At 43.6% G+C, this 17458-nt stretch overlaps 1 protein-coding gene across 2 annotated transcripts in view; it reads left to right on the forward strand.

Annotated features, from left to right (window-relative positions):
- chchd3a (coiled-coil-helix-coiled-coil-helix domain containing 3a) overlaps positions 1 to 17458 on the forward strand; it is a 200953-nt gene that overhangs the window by 6937 nt on the left and 176558 nt on the right. For both annotated transcript variants that reach the window (XM_083632344.1, XM_083632345.1), the window contains exon 4: positions 16164 to 16257. In XM_083632344.1, coding sequence (XP_083488470.1) covers positions 16164 to 16257 — 94 coding nt within the window. The remainder of the gene's footprint in view (positions 1 to 16163; positions 16258 to 17458) is intronic.

The following is a 17458-nucleotide window of genomic DNA, read 5'->3' on the forward strand; positions in this document are numbered from 1 at the left end:
AGGGAAAATTTACAGATTCCAAACACTGATAGGAGATGTGAGAAGAGATACTGCACTTCATAAGATGACAGTTTAGGGCACATTCACACCAAAAGCGTTTTTTTCAGTCAGAACGCTATGAAAATCATGTCGAGGGCGCTTCCATTGTTTTTTTGCGCTTCGTTTTATTTTCCCCTGCAGTCGCGCGCACTAGAGTTGAGCACACAACGACCACACGGACGGTAGCCAGCTGGTTTTGTCTGTTTGATGTTGTTCACTGTCAACATGAAAGCCAGATTAGAATAGATGAAGAGAAGAGCGCTGCGTGGACTTAAAAATATGAGAGCCAGGTGTACGTGGATGGGTTAACTTAAAGTAGTTAATAGAAAAATAAAGTTTGTCTCCCGCAAAAAAAACCTTTGTGGAGAGTGGAAGAGAGCAAACCTTAAAGGTCCCAATTCGTGCAGCTGCTTAAAAACGTGTGTCTCTGGTCCATAAAACATGATTCTGGATTAATCTGTCGAAAATATAGCAAACCCGTTTGTTGTGACGGAGTTCTCACTCCCTCTTCTGGTTGCTTCCCAAGAACGGCTTGTTTCTATAATATATTCAGAACTAACAGTTCCCATTGGCCGCTGAGGGAGAGCCCGCCCCAGGCTCCCAGCGGCCAATCAGATTAGCGTCTGTGGACCAGCACGCTAGGTTGCGAGTTATCGTTAACTAAACGGTACTACGCTAAAGAGGACATCTCAAAATGCCTAGACTTACCGAATGCACCTCTGCAGTTGCTGGATCACGTACAGTTGGCGTCGCTCCAGCTAGAAGTGTTAATTTTGTGGCTATAGACTAAATGGTGCAGGTAGCTTGTGTGAGAGAGACCCGCGCAGTATGCAGGAGGAAGCTAGTGACGTCCCGATTCCCCCAGATTCCCCTCTGGGCAAACGAAGCGTTTGGGGGTGTGGCTTGGAGGAGACTGCAGAGGGACGCTGGATAGGGACAAATCCAACTGTGGCAGTTCTGAGCGTGTGACCACTCATTACAGGGAGGGCTGACAGCAGTATATATGCATTTACAAGTAAAAACAGCTTTTGCACGGAATGGGACCTTTAAAAAATCCCACAGCAACACTGGTCTTTGTAGTAGAAAATTTTAAAAAGCCTTTATTTTAACTCATTGAGTGCCATGGACGTCTTTCGACGTCCAATTAAATAGTGACGTAGAGTGCCAAGGACGTCTTTCGACGTCCAATGCGTTTTTTGACGGTGGGACGTCGATCAAAGCCTTCTGCATCTCCTGTACAAATATTGTAGCTATTGGAGGTCTACAACCTATTTTACAAACCCATTAGGTGGTGACAGTGCTCTCCAGATTAGAGACAGGTCCTGAGAAACAGGAGGAAAAAGCCATGATCAAAGAGAAACCGATGCATGCTGCAGCCAGAGCCATATAGATTGCTCTGGCTGGAGCTGACATTGGCTGCGAACAGGAGTCAATCCGCGCACACAACTGAGCCCCTCTGTCTCTGTCTGTCTGTCTGTCTGTCTGTATAGTTTCTCCACACGATTAGCCACCAGAAAAGCAGCACCCGACGCCAAACCATTCAGCAGTCCGGTTTGGCTCTTCCCTATCGCGCTGGGAGCCGCCCGGCACACACAAACGGAGCACTCCGAAAATAGAGTGGGTGCGTGAGGCTGTGTAGTGTGGGGAGGAGTTTGCAGCTGAGGAGGGGAGGGGGGGAGAGGGGGGTGGGGCACGCAGGGCATCACACAACTACACCACGTCACTACATCAGAAAATATTATCTTCAGACTCAGTGAATGTGCTTGAAATGCTGCATTTCACAAAAGGCGGAATATCTCAGCTAATAATTTGAAACGCCTGTATTTGCTCAAAACGACCTATCTTCTCCGGCTCATAACTAAAGAACGGAAAATGGTATCAATAAACTTTTTTTTGCTGATGATACAATAGAGCCAGTTCGTTCTTTGTGCGTGTTCGGTGTTTACATAGTAATATCACACAATATTCTGTGGGCCTCGAGAAATCACTGAAAACGCTCTGAAAACTCTGGCACTGGGAGCGTCCGTTCTCCAAAAGTGGCTGGCACTCAATGAGTTAAACATGGCTATAGATTAAAAAACACCAACATGTTTCTGCTCACACAGGAGCCTTCATCAGGGAGTAAGAGGGAAGCCAGATTATTGCCAATTCTGGCAGCAGCGAGGTAGAGGATCCCTCTGGGAGGAGAAAATGTAGGAGGAGTAAAAAGACGAGCAGCGCGCTTTTCCTCCAAATGTTCAACTTTTTCAGCTTTAAAACGTCCAGAGCGCTCCGCCAAAAAGACGAGACGCCACCAGCGTTTAAATGCCAGGTGCGTTTAAACATGCTCCTGGAAAGAGGAGCACGTCTAGCGCGTCCTTACATAGAGAATTAATTGCAGAAATACGCTGGCAGCTCCAAAAATGCTTTTGGTTCTGAATGTCCCCTTAGAGAGTAGTAAAAGTGTTTCTATTCTCCTTCATCCTTTTGTGTGTGTATTGAAAGAGCTTGCACTGTCCAAGGTTTGTTACACATTCCTACACATATTCTCACTGGGACAGAATAGATGTCAGTCATGTCACCACAATTGGAAGTATTATTTAACCCACAATTAGCGTTGAAGTGTTTGAGGCTGACTCCTTGCTGTTATTGGCCCATATATTCATCATACAGCAGAGATGTGGTTTACTCAGGTATTTCGAATGCACTCTCTTTTCAAGGTCAGTTAGGTCACCTCACTTGGCTTAATACGTAGCGAGCTCACCAACGCTGTGAAGGAGAGGGGAAAAGTCAACGTGTACCATTGATCCATCCTGCTCATTTTAAAAAAGAAGAAGAAAAAACAGCGGTATGAGGGTGATTCTGGTTAAGAAAAAACACAGCGGTATGAGGGTGAATCTGGTTAAGAAAAAACACAGCGGTATGAGGGTGAATCTGGTTAAGAAAAAACAGCGGTATGAGGGTGAATCTGGTTAAGAAAAAACTGTGGTATGAGGGTGAATCTGGTTAAGAAAAAACAGCAGTATGAGGGTGAATCTGGTTAAGAAAAAACTGCGGTATAAGGGTGAATCTGGTTAAGAAAAAACTGCAGTATGAGGGTGAATCTGGTTAAGAAAAAACAGCGGTATGAGGGTGAATCTGGTTAAGAAAAAACTGTGGTATGAGGGTGAATCTGGTTAAGAAAAAACAGCAGTATGAGGGTGAATCTGGTTAAGAAAAAACTGCGGTATAAGGGTGAATCTGGTTAAGAAAAAACAGCAGTATGAGGGTGAATCTGGTTAAGAAAAAACAGCAGTATGAGGGTGAATCTGGTTAAGAAAAAACTGCGGTATGAGGGTGAATCTCGTTAAGGAGTTGAAAAGTTCAGCCCAATCCTGAAAGGTTGTGACCTTAATGAGGCGGACATTGATTATGTGTGCCCACGAGAGGTGGGTATCGAGTGAGGCTCTCAGCGTGCTGGCTGTTTCTAAATCATACCCTGAGTCAGTGTGTGAGCTGATTACCCCACAGTCAAGGTTGAGCCTCCTACACCTTCTCCAATGTGCTATAAATATTCATATGCCAGAGCCCACACACTGCACTGGACTAATAGCCTGCTTAAAGATGTCTCCCAGCTGCAGGAAAGGAAAATACTAGGAGTGATGTGAGTGAGTGAAACGTGGTAACTTATCACTCCCCTTTTGAAATCGACTACCTTTGTGAATTTGTGAAGACTATGAGTTCGTCCATAAAGTGAGATTGAATTACAGGAAAGAGGGTGAATAAAAGAGAAGGGGCAGAAATGGCACCTGCCTCCTAGTAGGGGTGTCAAAAATAATCGATTATAAGATGCATCGCGATGCGGATGTGGACGATTCTGCATCGATTCACAAATGTCAAAAATGGATTATTACATTATTTACATTTTTATTAAAAAAAAAGTCAAATCAAAAGTCAAATCGCGATCCCTGTAAAGGACTATATGTATTTTTTCACCCTGAATCTAACCCACGAGTCTCTACGACTTACGCTTACGGAGATACGTCCACCCTGCATGCAGAGACAGAGACTGCAGAGTAGTGTCAAGCCGTTCGTCGGCTAGCAGCTAGCTTTAGCACTTTTGCTTATCAAGTGTTAGCTCTGGTGGAATAGTGTCCAGCCTGTTATTTTGTGTCCTGTCGCATCATCAAGGTTCTGCTTCTGGCACCATGCATGTTTAGGGCTGGGCGATATGATGATATATTTCGTCTGGACGATAGAAAATGTATTTCGTCTGATATGATGCTCTATCGTTTATATCGTTGTGTTGCAAATCACACTCTTTACGGCAATATTGTCCGTCATTTGGATGACGCTGTGCTTTCTTCATTCTGTTTTCTTTTTTACTCATGTCCACAGTCCACACACGCACCAGACTCTGTGTGAACAAGCCCCTTGCGTCCCTTTATAAGTGGCACAAATCAGCCGGTGAGTAGGCTAAAGAGCAGGGAGATGTTATCTCCACTCCGTCCGCCTAGCCTACCCAGGCATTTGCGCTGTGTTAAGTCCGCGTTTGATCCATATTTGCGTGTGTCCTCCTAACGTTAAACCTGGCAAAACACCTCCTCTCATCATCCCAAGGAAATCCCTTGAGGGCAACAAAACGTCTATCGTTAGCTTTAGCTTTTAGCTTTCCCTGGGTGAGTTGTGTTGGTTCACGTTGTTCTTCTACCGTTTTATTCTTCTTCTACTGAACATGTAGGTATTTTGATGTTGACTAAAGAAACACTGCCGCCTAGTGGCCGCTTTTAGATATGATTCCAGATTAGTGCTTAAATCAAATGCATCAATACTATGCTAGTGTCCTCTTTGAAAATCGAACTGGTGGTGTGGTTCAGTTTGTGTTTCATTCTACTGCCCTGCAACTAATTATTATTATTTGTGTTGTAAAGAATAGCCATGCTTATCTGTATTCTGAATGCATGTATCCTTTGTGAGGTTTGACAACATTTTAACTGGTTTAACTGCTACATAAATAAATGGCCATGTGGTCATTTTATATAAACTATAAATAGAATTTACAGAAAATATGCTATATCGTGATATATATCGATATCGGGATATGAAATGACCTATATCGGGATATGAGATTTTGGTCATACCGCCCAGCCCTATGCATGTTTATATGATGGGTTCCCAGTCAGGTGATATGTTTTGACTCGTTCTTTATTGCAACCTAACGTCAGTGAAGCTTGTGCTTCTTCTTCTTCTTCTACTAGTGTTTTATGGCGGTTGGCAAACAACTTATGGTGCATTACCGCCACCTTCTGAAATGGAGTGTGGATCAGAATGGACTTCTAAAACACTATATTCTTCTATTTAGTCCAGTTTCCTCTAAAAATGAAAATATAGCCCTATACCCCACATTCCCTGAATTTAACTGCAATAGTTATTTTAACTCCAGCTTGATGCGATTGCTCTCCAATGTGTTACTTGTGCTTCTTCTTCTGCACTCTCCGCTTTTACTGTGGCTTTCCTGCATTTTTGGAACCCTGACAGCCACCTGGTGGCTAACTCTTGTAACAGAGGGCAGCATTTGTATTAATAAAAGATAATGGAAGTAAATGCATTTGTTTATTTTAATTATGGATCATAATACAATGCAATTCCAAATGCACTTTATTTTAAAAGTAGCCACACAGTGAGAAAAAAGAATGTGAGATAAAAAAAATCGTGTATTGGGAAAAAAAAGTGATGCATCGATTTAAGATGCATCGAGATGCATCGATAATCGTTTTATAATCGAATCGTAGCCCTCTGAATCGTAATAGAATCGTGAGCCCATTGAAAAGATTCACAGCCCTACCTCCTAGGGCTGGAAGCTTGCTCTTAGCACTTTTCTTTTTTCCCCATGTGAATGTGGGGAAAGGTGTGCAGGGACTCGACTAGGCGTGAGCCAGGAGCATGAGTAAGTGGTAATGTTACATAGTGAAAGGTGTGCGAGGACTCGACTAAGCGTGAGCCAGGAGCATGAGGAAGTGGTAATGTTACATAGTGAAAGGTGTGCGAGGACTCGACTAAGCGTGAGCCAGGAGCATGAGGAAGTGGTAATGTTACATAGTGAAAGGTGTGCGGGGACTCGACTAGGCTTGAGCCAGGAGCGTGAGCAAGTGGTAATGTTACATAGTGAAAGGTGTGCGAGGACTCGACTAGGCTTGAGCCAGGAGCGTGAGCAAGTGGTAATGTTACATAGTGAAAGGTGTGCGAGGACTCGACTAGGCTCCAGTCGCTGGATGCCAAAAAGGCTGCGGGGCCGGACGGCCTTGACCCCTCTCTTTTAAAATTGGCAGCTCTGATCGTTGTGGTCATTTTTAATTTATGCACTAATTCCAGCAAGCTGCCTGCCTCATGGAAGCAAGCTTTTGTTGCGCCTCTCCTGAAGTCTGGTGATTCTACAGTTCTAAATAACTATAGGCCAATCTCCAACCTCTGTGCATTAGCCAAGATTTTGGAAACTTAAGTGTCTAACCAACTCAAGTTCTTCCTCGACTCCAGTAATACACTCAGTAGTTTGCAGTCTGGCTTCAGATCAGGCCACAGCACTGTGACAGCTAGCCTGAAAGTCTTGGACGACCTTAAAGTAGCCACCGATAAAAAGAAATCCTTCTGTATAGCTTTATTCATTGATCTCACCAAGGCGTTCGATACAGTGGACCATCAGATTTTAATTAACATCTTATTAAAAATCGGTGTTGGTCAAAAGGTAGCCGATTGGTTTTTAGATTATCTTTCAGATCGCACTCAGTGTGTGAGACTCGGCTCTGTCATCTCTGACTCCGTAGTCTTGGATAAAGGGGTCCCACAAGGCTCGGTCCTGGGGCCCCTCCTCTTTTTAATTTATGCGAATGGAATCTGTGACGGCCTAAAGCGTTCTAAATATCATATGTATGCTGACGATACGGTTTTATATGCCTCCGCTCCTTCTCTCGAGACTGCAGTAAATGACCTCCAAGCCTGTTTCTCCTTGTCTGCCCGTAAATGCCTGGTGGAAAGCCTTTTGATGTCTCAGCTAGGCTATGGTGATGTTGTTTACAGTCTTTCTAGCCCTACTTCCTTGTCTAAGCTGGACCCCCTCTACCATGCCGCTCTGAGATATATCACAAACTCAGGTTACAGGACTCATCATTGCACCTTGTACGACCTGGTTGGATGGTCCTCCCTTGCCCTGCGCAGAATGCGACATTGGTACATGTTCATATACAAGGCCATCCTGGGCAGACTACCCTCATACATCTGCTCTACGTTTGTAGCGATAAACAACTCCCATAACTTAAGATCAAATAGCTGGTTGAAATTCAAAGTGCCAACTATGCAAACAGAATCTGGAAAAAAAGAGTCTCTCCTACTTTGGTCCCTGGTCGTGGAACGACCTGCCGTCACGTTTAAAACTGGTCTCTTCCATTCCTCTGTCCAGTTTTAAACATGCTCTATCTGAAGTTCTTACTGCAAGCTGCTCCTCCAGTAATGTCTAGTTTTACTTTGCCCTTTTTGACCTGTTAATTTTGTTTTTAGGCCATATGTTTTTACGTTCTTGATCCTGTGTTATTTATTACCCTTGGATGTGGTATTTTATGATGTATTTGGTTGTCCTTGCTTTTTTGAAATGTTTCAGCTCTATAGCCCTGTTTTTATGTTTCCTTTATATGTACTGTAATTTATGTTGATTGTAACCTGGCTTGTAATTGCTGCCTTCTTGGCCAGATCACATTCGCAAAAGAGATCTTGTATCTCAAATGTCTTATCTGGTTAAATAAAGGTTAAATTAAAAAAAATAAAAGGCTTGAGCCAGGAGCGTGAGGAAGTGGTAATGTTACGTAGTGAAAGGTGTGCGAGGACTCGACTAGGCTTGAGCCAGGAGCGCGAGGAGGTGATAATGTTACGTAGTGAAAGGTGTGCGAGGACTCGACTGAGCGTGAGCCAGGAGAGTGAGGAAGTGGTAATGTTACGTAGTGAAAGGTGTGCGAGGACTCGACTGAGCGTGAGCCAGGAGAGTGAGGAAGTGGTAATGTTACGTGGTGAAAGGTGTGTGGGGACTCGACTAAGCGCAAGCCAGGAGCGTGAGCAAGTGGTAATGTTACAGATTATGCCCTCCTTGCGGGTCCTGGGGTTAATGAAACTTCTGATGAGAAACGCAATTTGCCTCCCGTCCATTATCTCCACTGTCCGCAAATAGCCTCTGCCACCACCTCCTCCTCCTCTATGGGTTTTTCCACAGGGTTTAGCGATTGGAGGAGAAGGAAAGGAGGGGGACACGTCTAAAAAGATGATGAGTTTTTAATCTCTTTAACATTTACATGTCCTACTCAGGATTGACACGGGCTCTGTCGATGTGGAATTGTCTCTGACCCCAGCCAGCTTCCCGCAAGGATCCGAGACAGTGTTTATCATATCAGAACCTGTTCTCCAGCTGACGCTGCGGGCCCGCAAGCTATCTGAAGCCGCTCTCTGTGGGGCTGGAGAGGATGTGGTGATGAATGAGGAGTTGCTCAGATTTGCATAAACTTAGCAGACTTTTAAAACTTGACTTTTTACTGGTCGATATGTAGCGCTGTGCTACAGGCTACAAGTTATCAATGCGATTTGTAAGAGATTTTAAATATCACTACCAGTATGACAGCCAGATGCAAAAATACCAGCCTTACCCATTACCCGTAAAAGTTGTCAATCATTATGACAAGGCTTGACTTCTGACCTGTGGTGCCAGTTACTACTCTAAGAGATTTGGGACTTCCTTTGTTGACCAATACACATTATTTATTACTCTGCAAATCTTTGGAATAGCCAATAAATTATGGAAGAGATTTTGTGATATTGCATTAGGTTATTATTATTTTAGAGTTGATAGTTCATACTAGTAAAGGTTTTTTTTCCCTTCCTCCAGTAGACTCTTATTTCACTGCTATCTGATGTAATTTAGATAACAGTCACATTTACACATTTTGTTTATTTTGTTTATAGTCCTAGAAAGCTCATACCATCTTGCATTGCACATAGTATATTTTCCTTTATTTCTTCCTTATGGCAGGACGTACTGTATGTAAGGATGTCTTATCTGCCCTATACGTTGTCTTCCTGCCCTAGCCTTTAACACAGCTGTAATTAGACTCTGCTCTGCAGCCAGATCAATGTTGCTTCTGCCTGCAGTCAAACATGATGGATATGAGTTCCTCATGCTGTGTTTGGACAGTAGATGACAGCAGTCTCTCTCAGAGGTTATACTATGCAGCGGAAAAGTTGTCAGCTATCAATCACCTCCTCTCTGCACCACTGTTTCTTCGGAGGCCCCGTCACAGTAAACCTCCCTCCCCCTGACGCCCACCTATTCTCTCTACTGTATTGTATTGTATTGTATTGTATTGAGTCTGTTGTGTTATGTACTGTACCGACTGGAGAGTGGCTCGTCAGGCTCAGTGTGGCTGCTGTGTGCAGTTTGGTGCCTATACAGTAGAGAAGGAAGCTATGGATACGGCTTAACGAGTAGGAAGAAGTCAACCATGGAGAGGAATGCAGGGAAAAGGAGTGGGGTCATTCTAATTGTATTTATTTACAGAGGAAGGTCAATCGAAGACAAATTATTATATACAATATGGACCTGACAAGGCCTCTGAAGGAGATGAAGGAAGACCGATTTGAAATGGCGAGATGCATATTGATGACCAGAGATTTCAGCCCCATCTTTGACAACAGTTGCACCACCTGTGGATTTCTCTTGGCTATCTGGTGTGTATCATTAATTCACCTTTATCAAAATATCAGCAGTTCCTGGGGGGAAAAAGACACCTGGAAGCCCCATTACTCCCATCTCCTCTTTGTGATCGGTGCTGAGGCAAGGCTTACACTGATGGATGGTATCAGACCTGATATTGTCACGGTAACAAGCAGCTAGCTTTGGCCTTAAGGATTTCTGGTGAGCAGCACTTACACTTGCTGCTTCAATTAGCTGCTAACATGCATAAAATGTTTCTTTAGAGAAATAACCCATATTGTCTGTTATTATGGAACAATATTGATTGCTGAATTGAGACTAATAAGCAACAACTGGCATAACGGGGAAGTGAAGACTTGGGTTTGAGTGTGACCAAGTCATGTGAGGGTTGACTTTTAGTACGAGATAACTGAAGAATCTGAGCTTCACCAGACATTCAGGCTGGCTGAGTCTCTGCCAGACTGGTAGTGAATACCCTGCGACCACACTGCCAGTTTACTTGGCACATACCTTCCTCCTACTGAGGAGAGAGTTTGCTCAGTCACACACACACACACACACACGCACGCACGCGCGCACACGCACATGAACACGTACACAGTCAAGCGTGCTCTAGCCAAGGCCACTTCCTAGGTGGAAACTGATGCTTCCCTATGCCTGTAGGGGGGAAAATCTCTCTCTTTTTTGCTCCTGTTGATCTCATCCCTCCATCCTTCTCTCTGCCCTCCATTAGGAGCCGATCTTTATTTTCAGGCTTCACAAGGCCAAAGAGCAGAATACCCCAAAGGCGCTCCGAGGCTTGGACTGGTACAAGCACCAGTCACGCAATACACTTGTTAAAATGGAAAAAAATTCCACTATGAGACCTTGTGTTGAATGTTTTTTTTAACCCACTCACAGATTTGATATTTTTCCAGCAGTATTGTGCCAGCACACTAGGGATGCACAATAATTATCGGACCGATAAATTATCGGCCGATATGGCCATTTTGCGTTATTATTTATTATTCCGATAATGGCCTTTTTCCGATAAATTATCCGATAATAATCCTGTTTATTTTTTGCCTCGGAAGCGGAGCTTTTTGTTGTCGCACATTCGTGACATCACAGCTGCGACGCAAGCATGGCTGCTGCCAGTGTGTAGTGTGTTGCTGTTTTTCAGTTTCACAATGATCAGAAAGCTACTGTAATTTGCAATCCATGTCCCACACAGGTTCCGAGAGGAGGGGAAACCTCTATGCTGGCATTACGTTAAACCAAAGCTGGCGATGATGCAGCGGATATGTTTGTTGTTTGTGTTAGCGAGTTTTGTTAGCATTAGCTCAGTCGTAGCGGGCCTACCCTGCAGGCTTGTCCGCTTGGCAAACTGTGACATTTACAGTCTGTGGCTTGTGATCAAACAGCCCCACAAAAGCACTTAATACACAGAGCTGGCGTAAACTTATAGAAACTAATGGAAACCCCTTTACCTGAAATGAAACATCCAGGGATTGTGTATTTAACTCCAAAACACCACTCGCTAACATTAAGCTAACCGCGCTAGTTAGCGTTAGCTGCGGGACAGAGCCAATAATGAAAACAAAGGAGCAGTCGCGCACATTAGGCTACATAAAAAGCATCAGTCAGTCAACATTATATAGTGCCTTTTATTTAAACTGGTGGCAGCATTTTTCAGTAAAAAGTGAAATGACACAGATGGTTTATAGTGCCTGCCCATGGACTGTATATATGCCTGCCCCATTCATTGGGCCCAGGCTACAATTCACTGAGAACTGGAACCAATGCAAAATTTGAACAGATCAGTATGACAATAAAGCCCAATTTATGCTTCGTCTGCCGACACTTTTGAAATGGTCGCAGACAGAAATGAGGACTTGAGTCGACACTTTCAAGTGTCTGCGAGCAGTGTCTGCTACCTGGTGAAATGTCTAGTGTCGCTGACTACGTCACATAATGTCGCGCAAGTCTGATTGGCTATATAGACGGGCACGCGCGACTTCCTTGTTTTAGTTTTCGCTGAAATGAAATTAATGAGCGTGTCCCCGGTATTTTTATCAGCCTGTCCTTGATGTATGACTTTGTGAAAATCACAAAGAACACCGTGACCAACTTCCCAGAGAGAGAGGAAGTGATTGTGTGGTTGTGTGTCGTTATATGCGGCGACGTGGGTTCACTGACAGCATTCCCTCTCTTGCCTGTCTGCACTGCACTAGTTCTCTGCCTCCCTCTGTCTCTAGCGTCACGTGACCGTTGCGCCGTGGAGAGAAGCATAAATGCAGCAACATGAGCGACACTTTATTTTTCGTCTGCGACCATGTGCTGAGCGACACTTTATAATAAGTATAAATTTAGCTTAAGAGTCTAAATTACTATGCCTTTTGTCATTGTGTTTTATCTGCAGACTAAGCAGCTTGGCTTTCCGTTCTATAAAAGCCTTTATTTTTGTATTGACTATAATTGAGTGATACACTTTATTAAAACAATCATATTATATCAGAAGTTTTCTTTGTTTTGCGTTCACAGTGATGTTAGTTAGATTTGGTTAGGTCAGAGCTATGCTCACTACATCCATACATCTACCCTAACCCTTTTTTAACCCCAGGTGTGCATAAAATACAGGTTAAAAACTAAAAAAAAAATTATATCTATTTTTATTATAATAATTATCGGTTATATCTTATCGGATTATTGATATCAAGGTATTTGGTCAAAAATATCATATTTGATTCTGTCAAACTCTCCCAGCCCTACTGTACAGCTGAATATTTAGCCCACTTCGCAGAAAATAAGATACAGTATCTATCTAATATATCAATCAATCAATCAATCAATTTGGCAATGTGGACTCCGTTTGTTTCAAGAATTCTGTCCGGCCACAGCTATGCCGTTTTACGTGCGATCGGGCTGAAACTTTCAGGGGGTGTAAAGAGCTGATGGAGCCGGATTCTTTAATTATGGCAGATGAATTGCCCTAATTGCCCTAAGGCTGAGGCTATAGTTCAGTGATGATGTCCCTGTGATGTCATCAGTGATGATGTCATCAGTGATGTCATACATAGGCATTGTGACATCACTGATGGTGTCATCAGTGACACACACACACACACACACACACACACACGAGAGAGACTGAGGGAGAGGAGGAGAGGGAGAGAGAGAGGGGGTGAGACACTGAGGGAGAGGGAGAGAGACTGAGGGAGAGAGAGGGATGTATGCGAGCTGCAGGGCCAGCTCAGCAAGCTGCAGGGCGGGCCTAGGAATCGATGCCTAGAGGGGGGTACGGTGGTGCAGTGGTAAACGCTGTCGCCTCACAGCTCGAAGGTCCTGGGTTCGATTCCCACCTGGGACGCTGTGAGCGCTGAAGGAATGCGTGCCCACACCCTCTGTGTGGAGTTTGCATGTTCTACCCGTGCCTCCCGGGGGTTTCCTTCATATAGGAACCCCTTCACCAAAACATGCAATATCCTGGTTGCTAATGTGGTTCCTCCTCTGGTCATTAAGGGCGCCTGTTCAGAGGGAGGGGAACTGGTTGGAATAGCGTGAACCTCCCACGTGCTATGTCCTACCGGTGAAGCTTCCTCTGTCAGGTGAAAAGAAGCGGCTGGCTAACTGCCCATGTCTCAGAGGAAGCATGGAGCCAGTTTCGGCTCTCCCCAGATCGGCAGAGGGTGGAGTAGCAACCAGGATAAATAAATTAAATTAGCACTAATGGGGGATAAAAATGGGATAAAAAATCAAAAAAGAAAAGAAAAAGGAATCGATGCCTAGTCTATATATATATATATATATATATATGTATATATATATATATTAGGGATGCACGATATGGATTTTTAGAGCCGATACGATAACCGATAAATATATTCTTCTTGGCCGATAACCGATACGATATAACCGATAATTATTATATAAAAAAATATATATATATATATATTTTTAGTTTTTAACCTGTATTTTATGCACACCTGGGGTTAAAAAAGGGTTAGGGTAGATGTATGGATGTAGTGAGCATAGTTCTGACCTAACCAAATCTAACTGACATCACTGTGAACGCAAAACGAAGAAAACTTCTGATATAATATGATTGTTTTAATAAAGTGTATCACTCAATTATAGTCAATACAAAAATAAAGGCTTTTATATAACGGAAAGCCAAGCTGCTTAGTCTGCAGATAAAACACAATGACAAAAGGCATAGTAATTTAGACTTGTCATACTGATCTGTTAAAATTTTGCATGGGTTCCAGTTCTCAGTGAGTTGTAGCCTGGGCCCAATGAATGGGGCAGGCACTATATAAACCATCTGTGTCGTTTCACTTTTTACTGAAAAATGCTGCCACCAGATTAAAGAAAATAACCCTATGTTGACTGACTGATGCTTTTTATGTAGCCTAATGTGCGCGCGACTGCGCCTTTGTTTTCATTATTGGCTGTTAGATGGCTCTGTCCAGCACTATGGTCCAGCAGCTAACGCTAACTAGCGCGGTTAGCTTAACGTTAGCGAGTGGTTGCGAGTTAAATACACAATCCCTGGATGTTTCATTTCGGGTAAAGGGGTTTCCATTAGTTTCTATAAGTTTACGCCAGCTCTGTGTATTAAGTGCTTTTGCGGGGCTGTTTGATCACAAGCCACAGACTGTAAATGTCACAAGCATTTTGTCTGCCAAGCGGACGAGTCTGCAGGGTAGGCCGCACGACGAGCTAATGCTAACAAAACTCGCTAACAATAACAACAAACATATCCGCTGCATCATCGCCAGCTTTGGTTTAACGTAATGCCAGTTTATTGGTTTCCCCTCCTCTCGGAACCTGTGTGGGACATGGATTGCAAATTACAGTAGCTTGATAATTCTGAAACTGAAAAACAGCAACACACTGGCAGCAGCCATGTTTGCGTCGCAGCTGTGATGTCACGAATGTGCGACAACAAAAGCTCCGCTTCCGAGGCAAAAAATAAAGCAGGATTATTATCGGATAATTTATCGGAAAAAGGCCATTATCGGAATAATAAATAATAACGCAAATGGCCATATTGGCCGATAATTTATCGGTCCGATAATTATCGTGCATCCCTAATATATATACTGTATATACTGTATATATATATATATATATACACACACACACACACACACACACACACACACACACACACACACACATTAAGTACCTCCCAGTGGCAGGTAGTAATGGACTTTGACAATAGGGATAATCCTATCTAACTAATGCAGAGTGGGAGAGTAATCTTGACACAGTCACAGTCACCCGCCCCTCCGCCCCACCGCTGTGTCGCAGCGCACCGCATGGCTCTTCTGCCTTCAGAGCACGTTTTGGCCCGGTCACCGCCTGGCTTCTTTACTTTCATGCTTAATTACCTGCCAAGATAGGAGGCTGAAGACATGCAGTCAGACATAGATGACGCCACTGACATGAATACAGGAAGATGAGTGTGGGGAGGGGGCGATTTGATGATGCGAGTGTGTCTCGTGTGTTTGTGTTTCTGTTATCTCTTTTTTGAAAGGAAGTTTGTGTGTGTGTGTGTGTGTGTGTGTTAGGGGTGTCAAAATTAATTGTATAATCGATGCATCGCGATGCGGATGTGTGAATCGAATCGAATCGTTGACAGATGAATCGTTGAATCGTTTATGTTTACATTTCTGTTGACATTCAGATTTTAAAGCAATTTCTAAGTAAAAAAGGGACTTGATATTTATCTGACTGCTTGTATTAATTGATGAAAAAGTAGCCATGTGCAGTAATAATACAGAAAATTGAGGATTTGATACTTGCAATACTTTGAGCTGTATCGAGATGCATCGTGATGCATCGTGGAATCGAATCGTTGACAGATGAATCGTAATGGAATCGTGAGGCCAGTGAAGATTCACAGCCCTAGTGTGTGTGTGTGTTATGCTTTAATAGCCTAGGTCAATGCTGATGTGTGTTGTTGCCACTCCAGACACTCCCCTCCGCTCCCCCTGTACGCCTCATAAGGCATGGCAGCCGGAGGGCCAAGACTTCTGTCCCACCTCACTACACTCACAGCAAGCACATAACACACACACACACACACACACACACACACACACACACACTCCATTACATTTTATGGCTCACAGCAAATGTAACAGCCGAGGCCAAATCACTCCTGCAAAACATCAACTAATTTTTTTTTTCTTTTCGTTTTTAAATAAATGCATACTTTGTGTGTGGGTTTAACACACTGTCTCTGTCTCTCTCTCTCTCTCTCTCTCGCTCTCTCTCTCTCTCTCTTTCGCTTGCTCTTTCTCTCGCTCTCTCTCACCTTCTGGAGAATATCTCTCTTTATTCAACATCCACACAACCACAATATGATGTTCGTTGTCAAACAGTTTGAAGCAGTTTACTTACAGTACAGAAGTCTCTCTCTCTCTCTCCTCAGTTGATGAAGAGACCTTGAGGAAGAAGATCACCGATGAGCTGTTTAAAGGCTTTGAGCAGGAGAGGGCCAAGTCACAGCAAGAGCTACAAGCCTGGTGAGACACACACACACACACACACACACACACACACACACACACACACACACACGCACGTTCCTTTTAGTGAGGCATGCTGAACCGGTAGTAGGCTGTGAACCTGTAGTTTTATCTATCTACTGTATCTGTCTGTCTATCTATCTTATATATTATCTATAAAAGGGGCAAGTGAGCAATCTGTTCTTTGTGTGTTCTCCGTTTAAATTTTTGTCTCACTGATGATGTCATAGTGATGTCATAAGAGCAAAATCCCAACCAATGATGTCATCAGTGATGTCATAAATTGTGACATCACCAGTGATGTCAGAGGCATTGTGACATCATCGGTGATGTCATAAGAGGTTGTGATTAGGGATGCACCGATCCACATTTTTTCACTTCCGATCCAATTCCGATACCTGAATTTGGATATCTGCCGATACCGATATTATGCCGATACCAATATTTTTCTTGAATATACAGTATAGGCAAAGATTTGGGCAATTAAAGATTTTTTTTTTTAATATACCTTGCAAAAAGCAATTTTGCCAATATCGGCACCCGATACCAATATTGGATCGGATCGGCCCCATCCCTAGTTGTGATGTCATCAGTGATATCATAAAAGCAGTTGTGACATCATCAGTGATGTCATAAGAGTCCCATTGATGATGTCATCAGTGATGTCATAAGAGCAATATCAAGTCCCAGGGGCAGACACTGAAATAAGTGGGAGTCTGGCTTCAGACGCCTGTCTTCAGCCATGGACAGCTGTATGTTGCCAGCTCCAGGACAGGTGATCCAGCATCCATGAAGTATGCCATCAAGGAGCAGCCAGGGCGAGGCCATGTAGCGGCCAAGCTGTGTATGCGAGCTGCAGGGCAGGTGAGGCCGCGAGCGCGCGAGATGCCTAGTTTTATATAAGCGTGTGACATAATTGAGGATGATTATGCAAATAGAGCAGGCGAGGCCACGCAGCAGCCGAGCTGCGTATGCGAGCTCCAGGGCCAGCTCAGCGAGCTGCAGGGTGGGCGAGGCTGCGCAGCGGGTGAGCCTAAGAATCGTGCGAGCCTAGGAATCATGCTTAGTAGTACAAAATAGCCATATTTTATTTATAAGATTAAATGGTTGTGTTTTGCATTTTCATTTTGTATAAAAATTATGTGCGTTGCTGATGTTTTTAATTTATTTTGTTCGGTGCAGCAAAACATTTTATTTA

This window comes from Poromitra crassiceps (assembly GCF_964638095.1).
Source record: "Poromitra crassiceps genome assembly, chromosome: 2".
NCBI lineage: Eukaryota > Metazoa > Chordata > Actinopteri > Beryciformes > Melamphaidae > Poromitra > Poromitra crassiceps.